The sequence below is a fragment of the Lolium rigidum genome, chromosome 6, assembly GCF_022539505.1.
Source record: "Lolium rigidum isolate FL_2022 chromosome 6, APGP_CSIRO_Lrig_0.1, whole genome shotgun sequence".
Lineage (NCBI taxonomy): Eukaryota > Viridiplantae > Streptophyta > Magnoliopsida > Poales > Poaceae > Lolium > Lolium rigidum.
Window position 1 is genome coordinate 63,819,720 of NC_061513.1, and position 17,079 is coordinate 63,836,798.

At 45.7% G+C, this 17,079-nt stretch overlaps 2 protein-coding genes across 2 annotated transcripts; both read right to left on the bottom strand.

The window, feature by feature from the left end:
* Positions 1-2,920: 2,920 nt before the first annotated feature.
* Positions 2,921-3,596, bottom strand: LOC124665829 (histone H3.3-like). The gene is made up of 2 exons (XM_047203197.1): positions 3,475-3,596; positions 2,921-3,383 (listed from the first exon to the last, which is right to left on the bottom strand). Exons 1-2 carry the CDS (start codon positions 3,544-3,546, stop codon positions 3,045-3,047), a joined length of 411 nt encoding a protein of 136 aa, XP_047059153.1. The 5' UTR covers positions 3,547-3,596; the 3' UTR covers positions 2,921-3,044.
* Positions 3,597-11,788: 8,192 nt separating this feature from the next.
* Positions 11,789-14,611, bottom strand: LOC124660809 (ribonuclease 2-like). The gene is made up of 9 exons (XM_047198646.1): positions 14,380-14,611; positions 14,184-14,212; positions 14,017-14,090; positions 13,745-13,846; positions 13,597-13,600; positions 13,302-13,393; positions 12,927-13,088; positions 12,234-12,327; positions 11,789-12,137 (listed from the first exon to the last, which is right to left on the bottom strand). Exons 1-9 carry the CDS (start codon positions 14,577-14,579, stop codon positions 12,067-12,069), a joined length of 828 nt encoding a protein of 275 aa, XP_047054602.1. The 5' UTR covers positions 14,580-14,611; the 3' UTR covers positions 11,789-12,066.
* Positions 14,612-17,079: the final 2,468 nt, after the last annotated feature.

Here is a 17,079-nt window from a genome sequence, read left to right on the forward strand (position 1 = left end):
TTGTTCCTCGTATCATATGCTATCGTCGTGCAACCCTTAGGCATCTAGCCGCCCTTACGCCTATCTTGGGTGTAAGGGCGGCACCCCGCTTGATCATTGTTTAGTAGATCCGATCCGTTATGGTTGCTCCTTGTTCCTCAAGGATTAGTTTAATATCTGCATTGTTAGGCCTTACAAACGGGTTGAAGGATCCAGTGGCGCGTAGGGTGTAGTTTGCTAGCCCTAGACAGGATGTTCCGAGGATCAACTTCGTGTTGGTTTTTAGGCCTTGTGTAGGGTCGGTTTACGATCACCGTGCATGGCCGCGAGGCTCGATCACGAGTAGGATGTTCCGATTATGCGGTGAAAACCCCAAATCGTAGTAGGTCGTTTTAGCTTTATCTTGATCAAGCAGGACCACCATCCGATCGTACACCTCGTACGCATCATGGGTGGATCGGCTCTTTGAGCCGATTCGGAGGACAACCCGAGAGCCGATCGAGGCTCGTATTTAACGTTTACGTGTACGCCATGCGGAAATTAAGCGAGGCATCATCCAACACCTTCCGGACCAGGTATAGGTCAGGTGGCACGCCCTTGCATCAGCATCGGACGTGTGTGCAGAAGGCTTTGCGGGCCGTCGCTCGGAGGGACCAGGGCCAGCCGCAGTCCTGGGAGATTCCCGGCTCTACGGTGTTGCCCGTCGCTGCCCGCCGGTGGGTTTCTGACCGCAACAAGTGTAGACCTCACTCTTATGGAGCTTTTTCAACCTTGTGTTAATTAAAACACATTGAAGGTAATCACCGCATGGCGGTGTAGACCTCGCAGTTGAGAACGAAATAAATTCATTGCCATCATGCAATCCATAAGTTGTGTGTAAAATTGAAGGGATCATTATGTCATAATGACATAATTTGACCTTAAGGTAACGGTGCATAATCTACAGTTAAGTAGTAGATGCCACATATCAATTACCTTCTAATTGACAAGTATAATCTTGATATAGTTATGCAAGTGTCATACACTTTGCTACCTGATGTTTTCCAAATTTGCAAGCAAATTCCATATTCTACAAGAATAATGGAGCCACCATATTATTACTGATGTAATACACACATCATTTTACATGTGTAAAATGATGTATAATTTATTATTATGTAATTCAGCAGGACACAATGGTTTATCCTGTATATTTGCTCTAAAGTCTCGCAAATAACAGTAACCTAATGGTCAAACTGCTGAAAACGGCAAGATTCCAACGAGACTCGATTGCAATTTCTGTAAGTCTCAACATATGAAAAATCTGGGATAAAACCAGAAATTCCATGGACTTCACAGAATTATTAAAGAACTCAGAGGCTGATTTGTAAAATCAGACAAAGGATAAGAAAATCCTAATCTCCGTTTGGTGCGGTTACCAATTCCCCAAGAGGGAAAACCCGCTGCTGCTTTGGCGAAACGTCAGCCACGCAGGGCGCCATGCTGCCGTCGGCTGTCGCGGTCACGCTACGCCAGGAATCATGGTCGCAGGCAAGCGCAACGACGACCATGAGGCACTGCGAGCCAGGAAGACATCGCTGCTTTTCTGCACGACGAACAGGCTGCCACAGAGAGCGTCGTCGGTTTCGCTTCAACGACTCAGGCGGACGAGTCAGCGGCCAGGAAGAAAACCGTCGCGCTGGTAGACGCCTCCGCGTGTAGGAGCACTGCTGCACCGCGAACGGTTGTTGCCGCCACGATGAGTGCCGCCGCGGGCTGGTGTCCTCCGTTGCGGACGCTGCCGTGTTCTGCTGATCGAAAGAGGAAAAACGTACAGATTAGTTCGAGAGATCGGTCTCGTTTTGGGCCCATTCTACTGGAGATTAAACAACTTAGTCGTACTTTTCGTAATGTCGTGTTTTGTAATACGAATAGGGAGAGTAATAGAATGGCTCATGAGCTCGCGCAATTAGCTAAGAGGGGTGCGGTAGCCGCGGTATTGCGGCTTGAGGCTCCCCCGTGTATTGATGAGCTGCTTGTAAAGGATCATATTGTTTTAAGTTAATAAAACTCCCTGTTCATCGCAAAAAAAAAAAAAAAAACGTACAGATTAGTTCATCTGTTTCAGCGGAAACGAGAAACAATCCATGCGGGCTAATTATTAAACCGATGGCAATTAATTTTGTTTGCCCTGGAGCAACGATGAGTCCTTGCTAATCCATCCAGCGCTCGCCGTCCATCAAGGTAGTTTCTATTCTGGTTGTTCTTGTACATGTGCTTAATTTGATGAAACAACTCTTAGATCATTGATTGACACAAACGGACAAAATTCAAATAGTAAATGTGCTGATTGATTTGTCGTTAGAACGGCTTCATGGATGGCAATGACTTGCGCCGCCGCACAATAATTTTTCTGAAGATCCGATTCTTCTTCCAAACAGCGGCTACGAATGACTTGCTTCGCCGGACATTGTTTCTCAGATTAGGCCAAATGCTCTCGGTAGAGTCTATGTGCTAATAACGTGTTATAGTATAGAATGAAGAGACACAAGGAATGGAGCAAATGATTCTCATGTTTCATTGCAATGTGGGAGATCCACTTATATACAGGCTGAAGGGGCCGGTGTGTTGGGGAGACACCTCTTCCCCAACATACACCTCCTGGGAGGCATCCCTCCCATACACAATTGAAGATAGTGATGAATCCACGACACATCACAATTAACTGATCTAACTAGTTTGAGCGTCCAACCTGTACGACATCTAAACTCTGTATTAGCTGGAACTGACTGCATGCACCGTTTATAATTAAGTAGAAACGTATGCTTCAGCAATATAATTGCGTAAATGTATACATTCAGCCATTGGCTATTTGATTACAAACAGCACACAAATAGACAATAGCCAGAAAATAATCGAATCCTCTGGTATCCTGATATTGAAATGTGGAATAGTAGTTTCATTTACAAATGTCGAGCTTTCCTATATCACGATCTATCTAACACGAACTAATTAAAACCAGAAGCTAATCAAACAGCCAGAACGGCACCCTCATCGCGGACCATGCATGCTAGCTAGGGCTAGAATTAGGCGCGTTCTCCCCGGATGCGGCGGGCGAGCTGGATGTCCTTGGGCATGATGGTGACGCGCTTGGCGTGGATGGCGCACAAGTTGGTGTCCTCGAAAAGTCCGACGAGGTATGCCTCGGCGGCCTCCTGGAGCGCGAGCACGGCGTGGCTCTGGAAGCGGAGGTCCGTCTTGAAGTCCTGCGCGATCTCCCGCACCAGGCGCTGGAACGGAAGCTTGCGGATGAGCAGGTCCGTGCTCTTCTGGTACTTGCGGATCTCCCGGAGCGCCACCGTGCCGGGCCTGTAGCGGTGGGGCTTCTTCACGCCGCCGGTGGTCGGGGCTGACTTCCTCGCCGCCTGAAATTAGAACACGCGAAATTAGCAACCGTCGAAACCGCAACAGCTAGCGTGCAGAAAGATAGGGAGGGGAGAGGGGACGAGGACGAACAATGGAGGCGAGCTGCTTCCGGGGCGCCTTGCCGCCGGTGGACTTGCGGGCGGTCTGCTTCGTACGCGCCATCTCGACTTCGAACTTCCGAAGATTTGGCTGTGTTGTGTGGAACTCGAAACTGAAGGCGATGGATTGAATTGTGAGGAGAAACGAGGAGGTGGTGTGGGTATTTATAGGTGCCGGCTGCGCGCGAGAGGCGGTTCGCTGATTGCCGTTTGGGAAGAGGTTACCGATTACGATTAGATCTGATGGCTGGAGTTTGCGTGCAGGAAAGCACACGATCCTCGTGCTCGTCTCTGGTTGGTCGGAAAGCGACGAGGTACGGCCACCGTTATTGCAGGTACGAGGTACGGATCGGTGACGTGGCGTGCATTTGCTCTGGCAGTTTGGGCTGCATACGGGCCGAAGCCCGCGTCAAATAAAAAAAAACTAGGCGACTAGGGTGTAGAGCACCTCCGGCGATCTCCTGATATCTCCGGCGTGAGGGTGTCTTTCCTTGCGATCGGATCCATCTATCCCATCCTCGCGAGTGTGTTGCTCAGGATGATCAAGTGGTCGTCTCCAAGGCTTGGTCCTCTCCCACAACTACCCGGCCTCGACAGTTTCAGTCGATTTAGGGTTTGAGATTGGATAGGCATGGCAGCGGTGATGGAGAAGGGGGAAGCTAGTGGCAAGGTGGAGCAGGCCGGGTCCAAGCCAACCTCAGACCTGAAAGGTGAGGACATTGATGGCATGTTCATGGCGAAGAATGAGATGGAGTCGCTGAAGGAAGGTTCGAAGTGGATGGCGGTGATGCGCATATTGACTACCCGACTTTTCAGTGTGACGTATCGGAAGAAAACAATGAGGTTGCCTAGGGATTGAAAAACTTACGGAGTAGGGGCCATGGTTGTCTCGTGAGCATGGCCTGCTTATTCAGAAGTACGACGGAAGTAGCAATGATGAAACGGTTAAATTGAACCGCATTCATGCATGTACAAAGATCCACGATGTGTCGCAGCTATACCGCAAGACGGCACTGATCATTAGGTTGGATACGAGCATCGGTGAGGTCGTTGCGGTGGACATGAACAACCTAGGGCTGGACAGAGGTGATTTTGTGTGAACCATGGTGTGGCTGGATGTTCAAAAAATTCTTACTCGCTTTGTATCCATTGAACATGAAAGGGCGAGGAAGTGATCATTCGGGTTAAATATGAGAAGATAACACAGTTCTGCGCGGTTTGTGGTTTCATAGGGCACAAGCAGGAAGTGTGCAGAACAGGCGAACATGCACCGGGAGCAATCGGATATGGTAAATAGCTCCTTTCTCTATGTAACAAAGAGAAATTGCATGGTGGCACAACAAACCGGTCAGCTGGTCGAGAATAGCAGGGTCTAAGGCAGGATAAGTTGGACGGAAGAGGCACTAGTAGAAAAAGAGGCTTTGGTTTTTGGCTCTAAAGAGCATTAGTACCGGACCGGTTACGAACCCAGACTAAAGGGTGCATTAGCACCGGTTCGAGAGGCCACAGTTTTAGCATCGGTTCGTGCGGAACCTTTAGCACCGGTTCGTGCCACGAACCGGTGCTAAAGAGTTGACGTCTGGCGCGAACCCTTCAGCACCGGTTCGTAGCACAAACCGATGCTAAACGTTTTTCTGCTCGCCACGCACCTCCACACACACACACCCCACGGATTGCCTTTTTTAACTCCGTAAAATAGAAAAGAAAATGATAGAAAATTCAAAAAACAAAATCTTTTGAGATTCTTGTATGTTACGCAACCTACTATTACGGAAAATTAATAAATTTGAATTTTGTTTTTTTTGCATAAAAAGTTTTGAAAAAGGTAAAATGGCATTAACTTTTGTATACAATGTCGAAAAAAACGTATAATATATTAAAATGATCGTGGGAAAAAGTTACATCCGAATTCATCCGGGATTACCCGGTTAGCCAATTTTTAGATTCTCAAAATTCCAAATTAAAATATGAAAGTAGGAAGATTTTAGTTTTTGCTAGAAATTTAGTATTATATTTATTTATTTATTTATTTGAAAATTAAAATTAATAATTGCATCCTACATAAATATTACTATTACTTTTAGCAAATTATAAGATTTTCAAATTTTCAGGTTTTAGGTTTGGAAAAAAATTAAAAAATTGAAATAATACAAATTAAGAAGTTAATGTTTATTTATTTATTCAAAATTATTATTACATTATTACTTTTGTTTATTAAAATAATTATTTGAAATTCAAACAATAAAGAAATATGACATCGACCAACATGTTAATAGGATTGATATGATACCAATATCACATACATGCGCACGAAGCACTTGCAAGCAGGATGGAAAGGAACTTGGAAGTTAATCGTGCTAGTACTGGAGTAGTGGAAGGATGGGTGACCGAGCGGGAAGTTTGACCATGAGTAAGTAATTTGAGTAGAGATAAGTGTAGTTAGAGACTAAACTTGTGAAAAACGTAAAATATTAGAAATTCTGAAAAAAAAAGAGGGAGTGGAAAATAATTTGAAAAAAAGATCGCACCGGTAGCGGGGTTCTACCGCGGCAGCGTTCCTGCCGCGGCAGACCCTTTAGCACCGGTTCGTACTCGCTCGAGCGCTCGGTAGCCGCCACATGGTGCCCCTGAACCGGTGCTAAAGGGGGGCCTTTAGCACTGGTTGCCCAACCGGTAAATAAGCCCATTTTCAACCGGTGCTAAAGCCCACCGTTTTCCACTAGTGAGGTGCAGGACGATCGGGCCAAGGAGCTGGTCGGGTCCCTCGTGATTGAGGACATGTAGGGAAGGACTGATGACGCGTGAGAACTGTAAATGCGCGTCTACTGATGCTCGACTGAGGGAAGGCACTCCCACTAAGAATGTGGCAAATGAGACAAGTACAAAGGCATCACTGATGTTGTAATGGAGTTTGTAGGTTCGAGTGTACATGTAGAAAAGGCAAGGGCAAGTAAGAAATTGTAGTTCGATGAGGGTGGGAGTGAGAAGACCTATGCAAAAAAAAAAAGGGAGGGCACTCCCCTCCGCGTCCCTCTGCTAGGGAGCAGTGGTCGTAGTGGTGCCATTGATACTTTCTGGAATAATTCAATAAAGTTCCAAGTGTTACCCTACTGCTAGTACCATATTGATACTATTGTTATTGAAGAGGGGACGCATCCCTGGCGTCTCACGGTTGTTTACAGGGAGGCCCAGGTAAACCAGCGTCACAAGTGGGATATGCTCAAATTTATATGGTTGTCAAACAACTTACCGTGCCTCTGCATTGATGACTTCATCGAGGTTCTCCATAGGGAAGAGCATAAGGGTGTTAATGAATGGAGTTGGAGCCAAATTGTTGGGTTAAGCGGTCTGTGTGACTCTGGTTATAGAGGTGTACCATGGAATTTTGAGAAGAAAGTCACAAGCGGATATTTCTTCCGTGTGAGATTGGATCGTGTGCTAGCGTCACCAAACCTGGTGTGCACGGTTCCTAGAAGCGCAGGTGTCACATCTAGCAGGATACACGATCAGTGGCCACCTGCCTATACTATTTAGGTGTGTTCCTCGCAAACAATACTAGCACTACGGCGACCCCCCCTTTAGGTACGAAGTTATGTGGGAAACCCACGATGAGTTCTTAGACAAGCTAGCAGACGCATGGAGCACAACAAGGAGTTGTAACATGAGCGAGATGAAGGATAACTTGGAGGCTGCCTTGAGCAGCTTGTCGAGTTGGGGGAAAGATACATTTGGTGGGGTGCAGCTTCGAATACGAGCGCTAAAGAATGAGCTCTCTGTCCCGCGGAGTCAGCGGGGACGTATTGAATCTTCGTATGCCGAGATCAAGACAGTAGAACGCCTTGTGGAGGTGCTACACGGTGAGGAGATTATGTGAGGTGCTACACGGTGAGGAGATTATGTGAAGATAACGGTCCCGGATCCAGTGGCTCTCGGAAGAAGGGGCAAAAATACCCGGTTTTCCATTTACGAGAAAGTTAGCGCAAAAAGGAGACTAGGGACTTAGGGAGGAGCTAGCAATAATGGACGGTACTACCACATCCATGGAAAGTGAGATGGAAAATTTGGCTAATGGTTTGTATCAGCTGTTGTACACGTCCGAAGGTGTATCGAACATGGATGGGTTCTACGGCATGTACCCACGCAGGTCGATCCAAAGATGAACAAGCGGCTTGATCCTCCCTTTCAAGAATCGGACGTCAAGAAGGCGTTCTTTGAGATGTACCCCACTAAGTCACCGGCCCTACACATTTCTTCCAACGGAAATGGGAAGTATGCGGAGAGGAAGTGACTGAAGCACTCATGCATGTACTAAGGGGACAAGATGATCCACGGAGCATCGACAAAACCTTTATTGTCTTGTTCCCAAAGGTGGCGAGTCCGTTTGAGCTGGGACAGTTCTGCCCCATCAGCCTATGTAGCGTGATCTGTAAGATTGCATCTAATATAATATTAAACATATTGAAAGTGGTCCTACCGAAGATCATTTATGCGGATACCAACAATATCATCACAACATATGAGTGCCTTCTTTTCATGAAGCTTACAGAAGGTGAAGAAACACAATTGTTGTGCGCTAAAGCTCGATATGAGCAAGGCAAATTTTTTTTGAAAGTGGTATTGTATTAATTAATCAACAGAGTTTTGATTACAATCATTCCAAGCCGATCTCGACACGCAGGTCGGGACCGCACTTAGTAAAACACCACTACTCAACTCTCTACGACTCATCTGACATATAGAATGAGCCACCATATTGCAGTTCCTATCAACCTTCACTAGAGAGACTTGGCGATCAGGAGGCTTTTTCAATCTAAATTCCTTTGCAACAATGCCTAGATCAGTCCTGTTAAGGTTTTCATTGCTAAAGGCTTCCAACACAGCAGAACAATCAGTTTCGATGATCAGGTTCTCCGAGGAATATTGTAGAGAAATCTCCAGTCCTTGTAGACAAGCAATTCCTTCTCCCATAGCTGCCGACCTACAGTGTGGAATGACACCCCATGCCGAGCGGATAATCGCACCATTAAGGTCTCGTAAGACCGCACCCGGTGACCTTTCTTCTCGGTTTCTAGGAAGCTTGCATCAACATTACATTTCATCCACCCCTCCTGGGGTTTTTCCCAACTGGGTTTCTTCCTTTCACTATCTTTGATGCTTAAATCCTTTTGAGTTTGGCATACAGGAGCTTTGCCTTTCCTGTCTACCATGGGCTTCTAGCAGAAATACCCTGCATAATGTCTAAATAATTATGTAAGAATCTTATAGAATTATCTACAGAAGCATCATCCTTATCAAAAATGATGTTGTTACTATGGTGCCAAGACCTCCACCAAATAAACATCATTTTACTTCTCATATCTTTAGGCTGTCCAAAAGAACAAGCACCCAATCTTGGCCAGTTTCGCCAAGTTCTTCTTCAGCCCTGCCTTAGAGCCCTTGCCTTTGTGCACCGCATAGTTGCATGATAACTTGTTTCATCTTCAACTCCACATATGGAACACGTAGGGAGCACCCTTGGCAGCCTGCGACTCCTGTTAACTCTGGACGGCAAGGCTGTTAGTAGCTAACTTCCATGTAAATATTTTTACCTTTGGGGGAACATTTGAATTCCATATGGTTTTCCAAAGGCCTCTGTCTCCATTTAAATTTGTACTGGAGCTTGGAGGGTTTGGATTTATCAAATCCAATGCCAGGTTATAGGCACTACGCACTGAGAACACTCCATGTTTTTCAAGTGTCCAGGATACAAAATCCTCAGTGTCAAAACTTGGAAGACGGATTTTAAGGATCTCTTCAGCATCAAATGGGTGGAAGACAGATCTGACTACATCTTCCTTCCAGGTGTGGCTATTATGGTTTATGAGCTCTGCCACTCTTCGGATTCTTGAATTGTTTAAATTATTTGTAACTTTCATGTCTCCTCTCGGAACCCAGTTATCCCTCCATATTCTAATTTTCTTGCCATCACCAATTCGCCAGATAAAGCCTTTCTTCAATAACTCAAGGCTGTGCATAGTTCCTTGCCACCCTAGAGAGGTATTCTGGACGAATGCAGTGTCAGTTAACTCCCCAAATGGGTAGTATTTTGCTTTTAGCAATCTAGCACAAAGACTATCATGAAATGCAATTAATCTCCAGGCTTGTCTTGCTAATAGAGCCTGGTTGAAAAGGCGCAGATCCCGAAACCCCATACCACCCTGGCTTTTTCTCTTTGTGACTTTTTCCCAGCACATCCAATGCACTTTTCTTTTCTCCTTTTCATCACCCCACCAGAAATCTCTTGTTAGCTTCATTAGTTCATCACAGAGCCCTTCAGAGAACTTAAAAATGCTCATAGGATAAGTCGGGATGGCTTGAATTACAGACTTTATCAAAGTCTCCTTTGCACCACTAGACGCATATTTTTTAGCATAGTCAGAGAATTTCTTTTTTAACTTCTCTTTAACTGGTTGAAACCATCTTTCATACGTCCGTCAGGTACCGGAAGTCCGAGGTACTTCTCTTCAAAGCCAACCGATTGTATAGCAAGAATAGTAGCTACCACTTGTCTGTCCTCTTCATTGCATTTATTTCCTAGTAGCACAGAGCATTTCTCTGGGCTGAGCAGTTGTCCAGTTGCCTTTTCATAATTATTTAGTACTGTTTTGATTTTACCTGCTTGATCATCATTGGCTTCAAAGAAGAGAACATCATCAGCAAAAAGAAGATGCGAAATGCCCGGGCTTCGCCGACAAACTTTTAATTCTCTTATTTGACCTGCATTAATCTCTTTTTGAAGTAAATGAGATAGACCATCAGCCACAAATAAAAATAGATAAGGAGAAAGCGGATCTCCCTGTCTAAGGCCTCTAGAGGGAGTAAACTTTTCAAGGAGCTCCCCACTAAAGCGGACTGAATAGGTCACAGTTCTTACACATGCCATAATCCATTTAATCCACTGGCTTGCAAAACCAAGTTTGTTCAGCACTCCTTCTAGAAAAGTCCAATCCACTTTGTCATATGCTTTGGCTAAGTCAAGCTTGTAAGCACAAAATTTTCCTTTTCTATCATTGCTGTTCTGTAGGGAATGGATACATTTAAACGCAATTAGAGCGTTATCAGTGATCATTCTTCTTGGTATGAAAGCGCTCTGGTTAGGCGCAATTATATCTTGCAGCATAGGCCTTAATCTGTTAACCATACATTTTGATATAACCTTGTAAATGACATTACACAAGCTAATTGGTCTGGAGTCTCGGAGGCACACGGGATTCTTCTTTTTTGGAATAAGAACAATAACTGTATCATTTATACCTTCGGGCAAATTACCGGTGCGGAAAAATTCCTTTACTGAAGTTGTTATATCCTCTTTGAAAACACCCTAGTGACGCTGAAAAAATCTGGCGGGAAAACCATCTTTTCCGGGTGCCTTTAACGGACCGATTTGAAACAGTGCAGTGCCAATCTCCTCATCAGAAAACTCCATACACAACTTCTGATTCATGTCATATGAGATCTGTGGCATCACATCATCTAGGATGATTTCTGGTTGTAACGCTCGGTCAGCCTTGTACAGATCCTTGAAGAAAGATGTTGTCATCGACTCCATCTCCTCTTTGTCTTCTGTCATGGTTCCATTCACTTTTTGCAGCTTTTCAATCTTATTCTTTCTCGCTCTCCAGGAAGCTTTTTTGTGAAAAAAATTGTGTTCCTATCACCTTCCTTCAGCCAGTTAATTCTTGAACGTTGTTTCCAGTAAGTCTCCTCTTGTTCTAAAAGAATATCCAATTCTCTCTCCACAGTCCACACTCTTCTTTTTTTGTTGCTCGTGATCTAGATTTCTCATATTGATAGATTCTAGCTTCTTTCTGAGCTTTTCAATCCTTTTAGATACGGTAGGATATGAGCAAGGCATTTGATCATGTGGACTGGCAATATATAGAGGCTATTACGCTAAAGCTTGCATTCAGCAGCTCATGGGTGGCACTGGTTATACGAGTAATGTCCACCGTATCCTTCTCTATACTTTTTATGGAGTACCACATGAGGAGTTTCCTGTCTAGTGGCATCCGAAAAGGAGACCCCATCTCACTGTACATAATAAGTGTCGTGATTTAAGTTTAAATATCTGTGCTACAAACATTTGTTATACAACTGTTACAGCAGAGAGATTCAGTTCATTCATGAAAGTGTTGTCTAATCTTAATTAGTTGAACGTACAGCTTGCATGACGTCTAAACCCTGGGCTATTATAGACTGCTTGCAACATAATCCATTCATAACTAGAAACATTTAGAACAATGACAGGCTTTCCTTCAGCAATCCAATGAACGACGAAGGGACTTGCCCCAGCTTCAGAATAATGTAAATGTATACATTCGGTCATTGGCTATTTGATTTCCATGAGTACAGAAATAGAAAATAACCAGAACATAATCGAATAATCTGTTCTCAGATGGTAATGTGGAATTGTCTTATTTACAAATGGTTGCAGACCAGGAACACCTTTCACCAGCATCTGCGGCTATGTCTTCAAAGCAGCCAAGAGTCCAGAAGATATCTGCTTCATCATGGCCATAGAATGCACGGTTGCTGTAATGGTGTCTTAGGATGTATAAAAATACATCTCACTGTTGCTGGCTTCTGGGAGAACCGCCAAGGTTGAATTTATGAATGCTACAGATATACAGAGGACAGGATTAGCATGGGCGCCAAGGGTTGACGACACAGAAGTGACCTTAAGAAAATTCCATGTGAGGGATTACAACTTACCATTGGGATCATATGTTGGCAGGGAGATGTTTTTAGGGCAACTTGATTTCAACAAGTTTTTGGACAATGCAGAAGTAGTGAGGCAATCACGAGGCTGGAACAAAATTGAGGTGAGCATTGTTGTACAACAAAAATGACATCTGAAGTGAAGAGCATGTGAATCATGAAGAAATCTGTATTCTGACAAACAAATACTTGCAGGTGTTGCAACTGTGGGAACAAACTCAAGTAGGTTAACTAGTTCTGAGAATTAGCCAATAGTGGAACTTATGCAACACCTGTTTTCACATACCGTAGGGGGGGGGGGAGCAATTTTGAGTTCAGGTATGGAGAAACACAAGCCAAGGAGCATAAAGATACAGATTAAAAATTTCCTGCACGACTATGAAATTGCATTCTGATAAATTTTGGTTCACCTTTTTTTTAATCAGCATTTAGCAACATGCTTCAAATTTTAGCAAACGTAACTAGAGCTATCATTCCCATGGGAAAACAAGATTTAAAAACATGGTGCTCTTGGTAATGAGCTGTATCACATTAATAGTTCTTGCAAGGCAAAAAAAAAAAAAAAATCTATCCAGCCTGTGTGTCGGACATAATTCAAAATAGCTGTGATAACATTATTCTCAATCAATGAAGCTCTCTCTTCCCGCAATTAAAATTAAAACTGAGACCTGTCTAAGGAGAGCTCACCTTCAAATCTTTGGTGAAGCACAACCTTAGTTCTTCAACCGAGCCCTTCTTGCAAATGATCTGTGGTGAGCCTCCAAAAGCATTTTTGATGGTACTGATGACATCAGTCAGTGCATATTGTTCACCATTTGAGATCAGGATACCTCCAGTCGCCAGCATTTCCTGCGATTTTAATCCAATTTAACAGCGGACAAGAGACAAATTTCTGTGGCGCGGTTTTGCAGGAGTGGAAGTCATAAAAACTAGTCGTTCTAAGTTTGTTTTCTTCTTCCGCAAACCAGGCTAATTTGCATTTAGAAAAGGGTTCATGTGCTTTAGCATACGAAGGAAACCAATAACACGATACAACTGCCGAGCCAAAGGCCAGATGCTTACTGTAACGTTATATTTGAAGTAGAGGTCAAGGGCAGTAGAGAAGTACTGCAGTTCATCCTCAACAACAGGGGACGAGCACGTTCCATGCTTCTCTGTAAAAATCAGGAAAAACAAACCGATACTTAGCAACGGAAAGGAGCCAGGACTTCATTTTCTGCATCATCATGTGCTTGCAGATGTCTGTGCACACGAATCAAAACTAGAGTAACTCTCGCTTATAACAAGAGTTTGTTTCACTATTTCGCAAAAAAAAAAGGGTTTGTTTCATTAGGCCAAGTGAACTGAAGAGCATTACCCCACTAAAGGATGATCCGCGAGTAATCGATCGAGCAGCACATGACAATGCCGTTATGCAAAACAACGAAACATCACAAGAGGTTAGTGTCAGTTCAAAGCAAGTAGCGGTAATTCGAGAGTCCAAGCCGGTAGTTGTGACAGTATACCTCATGAGCCCAGAAGGGAACCTTGCCGCTGAAGCAGGTGGAGGAGGTCGAGCAGTACAGGGAGGGCCAGTACAGGTCCATCACCGGCTTCAGAGACAATATCTACAGCAAATCAACGAAGACACGTATCAATCAACAAGGTTGGCACAAAGTCAATGGAAGATCAGGACGATCTTGTCCTGTCTCCTATGCAGAGTCAACTGTTCCAGGGTTGGATTAAGCTACAGCGGGAATGGATCAGTGAGCTCTGTGAGGATAGGCTAGGCTGGCACCTTGTCCGCGTCGTAGTTGGTTTCGCGGCAGCACGACGGCCAGGTCCCGTCGTCGTAGTCCGGCCACAGCCCGTCTGTCACACGAGCAAAAATTCAGGCACGCCAGTGATGAATTAATTTTACTACTGGAACCACGAAATTAAGCATGATGGTCGTCGACCACTTACGGATCGTGAACGTCTGGAGCGGCTCCGGCCTGCACAGGGGAACAAGGGAAGCGAGCGGCGTGAGCAAGAGAGCGGATAAACCAAGAATCGAATCGAAACGAATCTCGGGAGCGCCAGAAACCCCACCCGAACCCGAGCCAGCGATGGTGGGGAGAGAGGGAGGGAGAAGAAGAGGGGCGGGCGGGCGAGCACGTACCGGCAGCAGCCGTTGATGGCGCAGCAGTAGCGGGTGGAGGGGCAGATGGTGCCCGGCCACTGCAGCGCGAACGCGAAGTAGTCGAACTCGCGCTGCTCCTTCCCCAGGGACGCGCGGGCGAGGCCCGTGCCGAGCAGATCGGCGGCGACCAGCGCCCAGGCCACCAGCAGGCACGCCGCGCGCGCCTTCGTCGTCGCCATTGCCCCCGCCGCGGTGTCGCGCTCTCCCCCTTTTCCTCTGGGCTGGGTGAGTCGTACTATCGCAACTGGACTCTACAGTTCAATGAAGGCGCACGGCTCCGGGTGGTTTAATGGGTGCGGTTAGGGACGATCTCGTGTCACGGGCAGGTGGGTCCGTGCCGTCTTTTTGTTTTTTACATTTTCCTTTTTGAATTAAAATGTGTTGGCCACTATAGTTTCTTTTTCGGAATATGCTTGCCTAAGTAGTATAGTTAGGTACCGTTCAAAAATCAGAATGAGACAACCGAGCTAGGGAGCATCTACATGGCGACCCACGGAGCAACTCTAGCACACCCGTTCGTCCCGGAACCGGGAAATAACCGTCAATATGCGGTACCAAGCGTATATCATGTCCGTCCCTAAACTGAAAAAACGCGGGACGCCAAAATCTTTTTGCAGCAATACCCCATCGCGGCGTGCGGTGTTCCATATACAAATATTCAGTTCGCTGCATCGTTGGCGCTAGGGAAATTTCAGCCAGTTGGCATTCTTCCGTGGCACGAGCCATCCAAATTTCGGAGAATCTTCTGCGGGTGGAGCGGGCGCCCGGCGGCTCATGGCGCGCGGCGACGAGCAGCGCGCGCGCAGCAGGCGACGGTAGCCGATGGTGGAGGGTAAAAGGCCTATGCTCTGGAGGGCAAGAGGCCGAGTCTTTGGAGGGCAAAAGGCCTATGCTGGAGGGCAAAAGGCCTAGGCCGGACGGCGGTGGAAGGAGAGTCAAAGAGGCCACCGTGAATTTGACCTGGAAGATTTCATGGCTCCCTCTAGGGTCCAACATCACCACAACGCCTTGGAGCGCTGTCGGGCGCAGTGGGAGCGCAAGGTGTGTGGCCCATGCCGAGGCCCTCCAATCCACACCAGTGTGGAGGGCGGCGGCCAGTAGGATGCGCAACTCTAGCCCCGGCCATGGTAGGGCGCATGACATCGAATAGATACGGTGGTCTTAGATTAGGCTAAACCCTATATAAAGACGGTTCCTCAGTACTTTTCTGAGTCAATGACTTGTGAGCCCCATGTGAACACGCGCAAATATCCGAGGCGGTCCACGGTGTACCTCATATTTACAGCTCGAATTTGCGCTGAGAATGCATCGGTCTACATGTCTTATTCCCGCGTTTACGTCTCCCATTGGCGCGGATCAAAATAGATAATCTAGATCCGTTTGGGTCGGCCACCAAATATGCCCTAAAGAAGAAATATTATACTTGTAAATTTGTCCTCACATTTGCAACATCATTTTTAGCAAGGGGTGCAAATCCAAAAATTGTGTTGCCATAAATCAACGAGTCCAATCCTTTGCAACTTTGTTCAAAAAAAAAAAAATCCTTTGCAACTTACACTTGCAAATTTACCCTTTCTTCTTTCTTTTCGCCAAATTTTCTGGGCCGGATGTCTGGAAATTTTGTAGAGATCGAGTACCACACGCACCACCTGCCCAAATTGCAAGTTCTTTTCAAGATAAGAGCCCTACCGGATGCACCAACCGATCGGGACCGCTGACTATCTTACCCCGGCATGTGTGGATCTGATACTCTGATCTGATGCTCTCGAATCTCGATTAGTTTCGGCATATCCTTTGCCGTCATCGGCACCGACGAAAGAGACAAGCTAGCTAGAGTCGTCGTCTCGTCATCAGAAGTTCACGACAAGCACGCAATCGTCGTATATGCATCAGGATCGAAGTTCGAAGGTAGCACGTGTTTCGATCCGGTTCATCCCAAAAAAAAAAAAAAAAGCAGGCTAGTATATTAAGCATGGAAAAAAATAGCGCGCTATTTCTAGCTAATAAGCACGCTTATAAGCGTTTTTAGACATATCCACGCTACATCATTTCAGTGCTATAAGCGTCTTATAAGTATATTAAGACGCTATATAGACGCTAATAAGCATATTTTTCTACTGACGCTATTTATTTTATACATAGCTATTTTTTTTCCTTGGTATTAAGGGAAGAGAGCGCGCTCGGCTCGGCTCGATCTCTCGTGCCTTTGATAATGCTGCCGTGTCGTTTTCACAAGCACAACGTCTACTCGTGATTAATTACACTTTTTAATTACATTTTCTTATAAACATAATATATATAAATATCGATAGATACCAATTATATCTCGTTTCTACAACAGCGCAGTACCCTAATATCAGTACGGAGACACACAACCAAAAAAGAAAATGAACTAAGAAAACAAAAGTGTCGCTACGGTATTCCAGCCCTAGCAACGATAAGCGAACTAGATCGAACCCTAGGATGATGCCATGGGGGGTCGAGCCGTCGCAGACACCACCACACGCACTGCCTCAGCCTCCACTGCACCTCGTTGTCGTGCGCCGGCGGGCGCCACACTGGACGAGTGCCATCGCCCCACGACCTGGACTCCACCCGTGCCGCCTTGTCCACCCTCCCGCGTGAGGGAAGATTGACGGTCGCGCCATCATGTCCTTCATCTTCGACAACTAGGCGTGG